The sequence below is a fragment of the Genypterus blacodes genome, unplaced genomic scaffold, assembly GCF_046128005.1.
Source record: "Genypterus blacodes isolate CSIRO-AG114 ecotype Tasmania unplaced genomic scaffold, CSIRO-AGI_Gbla_v1 ptg000158l_1, whole genome shotgun sequence".
In the NCBI taxonomy this organism is placed as follows: Eukaryota; Metazoa; Chordata; class Actinopteri; order Ophidiiformes; family Ophidiidae; genus Genypterus; species Genypterus blacodes.
Genome location: NW_027466959.1, coordinates 1,282,501 through 1,290,000, shown reverse-complemented (window position 1 = coordinate 1,290,000; position 7,500 = coordinate 1,282,501). Strand labels below are relative to the sequence as shown.

The 7,500-nt window shown below is 50.9% G+C and overlaps 2 protein-coding genes across 6 annotated transcripts in view; one reads left to right on the top strand and one right to left on the bottom strand.

Annotated features, from left to right (window-relative positions):
* Positions 1-2,483, top strand: part of rint1 (RAD50 interactor 1) — a 5,319-nt gene extending 2,836 nt beyond the window's left edge. The window contains exons 9-15 of the mRNA XM_076167367.1: positions 261-398; positions 496-590; positions 773-877; positions 1,019-1,239; positions 1,343-1,523; positions 1,613-1,731; positions 1,887-2,483. Of these exons, the coding sequence (XP_076023482.1) occupies positions 261-398; positions 496-590; positions 773-877; positions 1,019-1,239; positions 1,343-1,523; positions 1,613-1,731; positions 1,887-2,103 (1,076 nt within the window). The 3' untranslated portion in view covers positions 2,104-2,483. The remainder of the gene's footprint in view (positions 1-260; positions 399-495; positions 591-772; positions 878-1,018; positions 1,240-1,342; positions 1,524-1,612; positions 1,732-1,886) is intronic.
* Positions 2,390-7,500, bottom strand: part of LOC143013705 (DENN domain-containing protein 5B-like) — a 31,481-nt gene continuing 26,370 nt past the window's right edge. For 4 of the 5 annotated variants that reach the window (XM_076167362.1, XM_076167363.1, XM_076167364.1 and 1 more), the window contains exons 17-23: positions 7,115-7,156; positions 6,627-6,745; positions 5,756-5,943; positions 5,590-5,672; positions 5,176-5,302; positions 4,802-4,976; positions 2,390-4,685 (exon numbers count right to left, since the gene is read on the bottom strand). In XM_076167362.1, the coding sequence (XP_076023477.1) occupies positions 4,502-4,685; positions 4,802-4,976; positions 5,176-5,302; positions 5,590-5,672; positions 5,756-5,943; positions 6,627-6,745; positions 7,115-7,156 (918 nt within the window). In that variant the 3' untranslated portion in view covers positions 2,390-4,501. The remainder of the gene's footprint in view (positions 4,686-4,801; positions 4,977-5,175; positions 5,303-5,589; positions 5,673-5,755; positions 5,944-6,626; positions 6,746-7,114; positions 7,157-7,500) is intronic. The other variant, XM_076167366.1, reaches the window with a different exon arrangement.

The window sequence follows — 7,500 nt, the reverse complement described above, 5'->3', positions numbered from 1 at the left end:
CCATGAACTCAAACACAAACAATCTGCCTCAAACGACCTTTATGTCCCTGTGTCACTGAGCATCGCAATCAGTACTCTAATCATCAAAGCTGGACGTCCTGATCAGGTGTTTACATGCAGGAGTGTGTGTGTGTGTGTGTGTGTGTGTGTGTGTGTGTGTGTGTGTGTGTGTGTGTGTGTGTGTGTGTGTGTGTGTGTGTGTGTGTGTGTGTGTGTGTGTGTGTGTGTGTGTGTGTGTGTGTGTGTGTGTGCGTGTGCAGTGGCGGTGGAGAAGGTGGACTCCATGCTGTCTGCTGAGGGAGCCTGGAGCTCTCAGTACAAAGACATCAGTGACATGGACGAGCTCAAGGCGCCCGATTGTGCCGAGACCTTCATGACGCTGCTCCAAGTCATCACAGGTAAATCTCTCCTCTCTGCTCCCTGCCTGTCAATCATTCAGACACTCTTCTCCAGATCACTCATCTGTGTTCCTCTCTGCCGTCCCGCTCCATTCAGACCGGTACCAGGCTTTGCCGTCTCCGTCTGCTCAGCTGAAGTTTCTGGAGCTACAGAGGGAGCTGGTGGATGACTTCCGTATCCGACTTACCCAGGTGAGGATTCTTCACTTCCTTCATCCCCTGGAGGACTCTCAGGTCTCCAGTAGCTCACACACACCTACAGATACAGATTAGAGACGATACACAACCAGCAGCCGCGATCGTGAGCCCATGAGGTGAAGCCTGGTGGAGAGAGAGTGTAAGTGAAGTGAATGATGTGACTCTTTTCCCTCCAGGTGATGAAGGAGGAGTCTCGCTGTCCCCTGGGTGCTCGTTACTGTGCCATCCTTAACGCCGTCAACTACATCTCCACCATCCTGGGAGACTGGGGAGACAACGTGGTGCGTGAGGGTTTGGGGAATTCGGAGATCCTGATTCCATTCATGTGTGATTAAGGCTCAGAACAATCAGGAGTGAGCCGAGCCGGTCTCAGTTCTGATCCTCACCTCTTCTCTCCGACCTTTCTATGTCCGTTTCTTCAGTTCTTCCTCCAGCTGCAGCAGGCCGCCGTGTCCCTGGGCGAGGACACGGTGCTTGAAGGGATGGGCATGATGGAGCTGGGCCGCCTGGCTTCTCTGGAGGGTTCTCTGTTTGAGGGTCTGCTGGCTCTGCTGGATCGACTGAAAGGAGACATGCTGGGGAGACTTCTGGACGGAATCATGAGGGACATAGGAGAGAAGGCCAAACCCTACTGTCAAGACAGGTGAGACTGGAGGGGAGGGGAGGGGCGGGGCGGAGTCCGGGGGGAAGAGAAGGAATCCAAGATATTTACTCCCTGCCCTTGTCCTTCTCTGTGCTTCCATCAGGTGGTTGTCTCTGCCGTCCCAGTGTGAGCAGTCCACCATGTCCCTGTCCAGCTCTGCCTGTCAGTTGCTGCTGTGCGTCAGAGACAGACTGTTGAATCTGCATCAGGTCCTGAGTCTCCCTCTGTTCCAGGTGGCGTGGCAGGGCCTCGCCGAGAAGCTGGACAACTTCCTGTATCAGGAGGTAGAAGCAGCGGTGTCTTCTCTGCTCCAATGCTTCCAAGTCAACATCTGAAGTTCAGGCCCTCATGTTTCTCTGTTCCTCTCCTCCAGATCATCTTATCCAACCACTTCAGTGAGGGGGGAGCAGCTCAGCTTCACTTCGACATGAGCAGGAATCTGTTTCCTCTGTTTGGACATTACTGTAAAAGACCTGAGAACTTCTTTAAGCAGTGAGTAAGGAGGGAGGTTCTCCTCAAGGATCAGGTGTCAGACTGGCTTTGGTTAGAATGAAGCATGAACAGAAATGAGCTGAGGAGTTCTGTTAGACTCTTGGTGTCCCTGTGGTCCATGTTGGTGTGTGTCTCATGGTTTCCTGCCTCCACAGTGTGAAGGAGGCCTGCATCATCTTGTGTCTGAACGTGGGCTCTGCTCTCCTGCTGAGGGACCTGCTGAAGGAGTGCGAGGAGGAGAGGAGAGAGAGCCGACCGGCCGAGACGCCTCCTGCTGTTTCTGCTCTGAACGAGATGGGAGTTTACTGCTTAGCACCCTGCGATGTTGTGATCCTCCTCAACCTCCGAGCCTCCTGGCCTGGACAGTACTGACCCCCCTGACCTGGACAGTACTGACCCCCCTGACCTGGACAGTACTGACCCTCCTGACCTGGACCCCCCGCCCCCCAGACCCTAAACCACATTATGTTTTAATATTGATCATCTGACACTCAGCTGTTTCTGCCTGTGGAGAAATAAATGAATTCCTAAATGTTCTGACATTCTGACGTTCTTCACAGCGATGACCAAATCACCATGACAACTGACAGAACCAACCAATGACCTTTTCAATTCAGAATTTCTAACAGCTCGCAAAATGCCATTGATATTTTTGAAATGTGAGTGTAACTCTTTCAACTCGTGCTTATAAGGCTGGAAGCTTCTTAACTCTTTAAACTCTTCTGGTTCCATCACACACTAACAGTTATTGACCCGACCTTTCAAAAAGCATGTTCACTACATAATACACATTTTGTATAGCATTTACAAGTTGTAACAGAAATAATCAGAGATAATGTATTGATGTGTAAATAAATGTATTTAAACTCTACTCACAGAACACAAGAGTCCTTTATTCCTCCATGATTGGTTGATGCAGCTCCATCAGAGACACGCAAAAGGATCTCTCACACACACAATCTCTCTCACACACACACACACCTGAACAGAGACACACACACACACTTTTACAGAGTGGTTGTTTTTAATGAAATAGGCATAAATATGATAACAGAGTCGTCTTACACTGACAGACGACTCAAGGTGCAGATCCATTCTGCTCTAACACGCCACAGAGGTCGCCTGTAACACAACAACCTCTCTCTAAACAAAGTGTGCAGCAGTGGAGGGAGGCAGAGGCTCCGTTCACAGTCGAGTACAGGTTCTGTAGGTCAGCGCGTCCGTTTGTTTCAGTGTGAAGTTCTACCTCAGTAGCAGGAGCACAGACTGTTCAACATGCTGCTGTGTGATTCTGTCAGACTGCAGACGCACACAAAGGAACATGAAAGGAACCAATACATGGGAATCCTGATGGACTGATAGGCTGGAAAAAGCAGAAACTGTGTGAACTGCAACAGAGTGGAAGAAGATGAAGAGTCCTGTTGTCCTTTAACTCAATGTGTTAACAGTGTTGACTACATTTAATCATTCCAGTCTTTGCGGGACATTTTTGCTGTTGTGTAAGTGATGTCTGATAACTGAACACATGAGGAGAACATAAATATGAGCTCACACACTCAACACACACACAGCATCTTAAACACTCCAGGTTGATGTCTGTAATGTGGCGAAAGGTCCACTCAGATCTTCATTAAAGCCTTCAGAGTAAAGGTGTGAAGTGAAGTGTGAAGTGAAGTGGAGATGAATGTGGAGGAAAGGAGACTGAGGGCTCCACAGTGTCAGAGTCAGAAGCTTCATCTGCGGCCACCGTCGTCTTCATCACCACTTCGTTTGTGTTTGTGGACATCATCTAATGCTACGGCTGAAGAAGAGAGAATGAAGAGGAACACAGAGAGAGGAACATCTGCTGCTGCTGCTCATCATCATCCTGACTGAAGCTTTAAAGAAACAAATAACACATTTGAACATGTTGATTTAGTGGCTTTACAGTGAGGAAGGCTCCAGTTCATTTTAGTACAAGAGGCAAAATTGATAATCACGATTGATCAATGATCTGTTATCGTGTGTCTGACAGCTGGTTTCAAATCTGAGATGGAGTCTTTCTTCATAAAGCCTACATGATATCCTGCTGTTTCATTTTAAACCATAAACCATGAATCAGGACTTATTAGGCCTTTTGCTACTTTGCCTCATGATTAAAGTGGAAACTCTTCTGAAGTGTCCAAACTTGAGTGTGAAGCCAGTGAAGATGCTTCCAGTGAGACGAACCCAAAGGTCCTGAGCAGCTCTGACGGTTTCTCACTCTTAATTTGTTCTTCACATCAGGAACATGTCGATGTAAACATGTAACACGTGTGTTTACCTTCACACCTGTAAGACAAACACACACACACACACAGAGAGGAGGAAACCTGCCAGTGAGACGAGCGTCTGTGTGTCGCAGCCTCATGCGGCCGCAGAATCAAGTCAATACCAAAAAAAGGCCTGTTTCCCTTCATTGTGCACGGTAGTTTCCTGCACAGAGAAGCACTGCAAAGGTTTCAAGATTAACCCCTTAAACGAAAACAGGAAGAGTGAAATCTGTTGAGGTCCTCTTTAAAAAGTGTCGCAGGGTAATAATAATACTGCATCGTCATCGATCGGAGCCCTGGGCTCTCCTGTGAAGATGAGGGACGTTTCCTTGGTTACCAAGCTTCATTGTCCACGTCCTCCTTCATAATCATATTGCAGAGCACTCTGGGTAAAAGCAGGCAGGCAGAGTAAGGAAGGAGGAAGCAAAGGGAGGGCTGTCTCTCTTTCTGTCTGTCTGCCTGTCTGTCTCTCTGTGGAGTTAGAGAGAGATGCTCTTCACCAGTGAGGCTTCCAGTGTGATGGGGAAGTCATTTAGAGTTTCCAGGACCCCGATGAAGGAGTTGACGGTGGTCCGGTCTCTCAGCATGCTGGAGTCTTCGTACATCCTGAGGATCACAGGACATTCAACCAGCGGGGGGAGCCACTGAGGCAGCAGGTGGTCTCTGCACAACAAGGGAGAGGAGCAGAGAGTCAATACGCATCTGGAGTCACTTTCTTTATCTCACATCTTGAGGAATCAAAGCCTAAGCGTGATCTTTCTTGCTGGATCCAGACTGACCTGGCTCCCAGGCAGACCAGCAGCTGAAACTTCCCATCTTTGCCAATGTTCCTGGGCGTGGAGTTGATGGCGTTGACATAGCGACAGAGTGATTGACAGGTCACCCTTACAGGCTCCACAGTCTCCTGTCCGTCTTCCATCTGGCTGACTGACTCCATGTGGACCACGGCCTTCTCTGAGGACCAGAGGACATGAGAGGTTCAGGGTCAATCAGAAAGATGGGAAGAACTCAATGCAGTAGACTCCAGGTGTTGTTTTGTTTGTTTACGCCTTAGTGTGATTGACTTTGGCACAAATGGAGCACGGATGAGACTAGATGCTCCATTTAATTCCTCTCTCTTGAGCAGCAGATGGCGCTGCAGCTCCAAACTCACCCACAAAGTCCCAGACAAAGACGCTCCTCTGGAAGAGACGGGCCGACTTGAAGCCGTGATGGAAGAACTGCTCCAGAGCTGCGACCAGACCGCTCTCTCCACAGAGCAGCACGGTGAGGCTGCCTCTCTGCACACACACACACACACACACACACACACACACACACACACACACACACACACACACACACACACACACACACACACACACACACACACACACACACACACACACACACACACACACACACACACACACACACACACACACACACACAGGTAAATCCTCCAGTCAACTGTGTGACATCACCATTACTTCATTCCCAAGGGCGGCCACGTTTCCTCTCAGTGTGCTGTACAGTGCAGCATCAGCGACATCATTCACCTCACAGACTGGTTGAGCTCAGTACCAACCTCTTTCTCTGGCTTGTGGAAATGCTTGCAGATGTTGTTGACGGCCTCTCCCACGGCCTCCTGGATCTGAGGACAGGTCGGCTCTGCGGATCAGAACACGTCTGGGTGAGTGACATCATCAAACCGGACTCGTACCTCATCCGAACGATAGATCCCAGGTACTGACTCTGTCCTCGTCCAGACTGCGATGTAATGCTGATCCGTCGGGTCTGGGACGGCGAGCTCTGCAGCGGCGGCGTTCCCCAGCCTCTCCCAGAATCCTCCTCTCCGCCGGGCAGCAGCAGCTCTCCGATCAGGACTCTCTCCAGACTGCCGTCGTCCACGCCTTTACCCAGCCAGCGACCGCACGGGAACCTGGGGAGGGCGGGAAGGTTTCAGGGACGCAATGCATGCTGGGGGATTCTCTCGCACGCCTGTAGTCACTTCCTCCCCCCTGTAGTTCCTCCCTCTCCCCTGTAGTTCCTCCCTCTCCCCTGTAGTTCCTCCTCTCCCCCCTGTAGTTCCTCCCTCTCCCCCCTGTAGTTCCTCCTCTCCCCCCTGTAGTTCCTCCTCTCCCCCCTGTAGTTCCTCCCTCTCCCCTGTAGTTCCTCCCTCTCCCCTGTAGTTCCTCCCTCTCCCCTGTAGTTCCTCCCTCTCCCCTGTAGTTCCTCCCTCTCCCCCCTGTAGTTCCTCCCTCTCCCCCCTGTAGTTCCTCCCCTCTCCCCTGTAGTTCCTCCCTCTCCCCTGTAGTTCCTCCCTCTCCCCCCTGCAGTTCCTCCCTCTCCCCTGTAGTTCCTCCTCTCTCCCCTGTAGTTCCTCCCTCTCCCCTGTAGTTCCTCCCTCTCCCCCCTGTAGTTCCTCCCTCTCCCCCCTGTAGTTCCCCCTCTCCCCCCCTGTAGTTCCTCCCCTCTCCCCTGTAGTTCCTCCCTCTCCCCTGTAGTTCCTCCCTCTCCCCCCTGTAGTTCCCCCCTCTCCTCTGTAGTTCCCCCTCTCCCCCCCTGTAGTTCCTCCTCTCCTCTGTAGTTCCTCCTCTCCCCCCTGTAGTTCCTCCCTCTCACCTGTAGGTGTGCCCGGTTATCTCGTTGCGCACCATGACGCAGTCCACCAGCCATTTAGCCAGCAGGCCGGCGTTGTCGTGTCCCAGCTGGACGGTCGTCAGCTTCCCCAGGTTCTGACACTGAGCGGGCACAGAGAGGAGAGAGAGGGGAGCTGTGAGTCACGCAGGACGACAGGACGACAGGACGACAGGACTCTGACTCATTACTCCATTAAGACACAGACACTACTTACTGTTACTACGACCTTTACACCTGGGATCACACAGCTAACTAAACAAGGCCTCACCTAGGTGGGCAGGATTGTTCCAGATAGAATGGAACATGGATAACAGACCAACTATGACATAACTCATAATAAATTCATAATTCAATCTAAACCTGCATCGCCTCTTATGCAGAGCAACAGGAAGACATAATGAGGCAGGGAGACAGGAGGGAGACATGAGGTGAGAGGAGGAGGGTGGGAGATGAAGGGGCGGTCCTCTAACCTTGAACATGGCAGATATGTGAACGTGAGGCCTGAAGGCAGACTGGAGGAGATGGAGACACACGTTAAGACACAATGGGCGGACGACACAAAACAAAGAGGGGTGATGGGAACACAACAACAGAAACAACATCAACCATCATGCAGCAAACAAACAAACAAACAAACACACAAACAAACACACAGACACCTGGAGGGAACATGAGGAAGCTTTACCTCCCTGAGTGTTGTGTTGCTCTCCTGGTTGTGTTGTTTAGTTAGTCATTTGTATTCTATGTTAAAACATGCAAAAAGCCTAAGTGTGACCCGTGAGTCTTGTGGTTCAGGCGGAGGTTGAAGACTTCACAGCAGCTCAGACATACGAGACATCCAGGGTCATGCAGACAG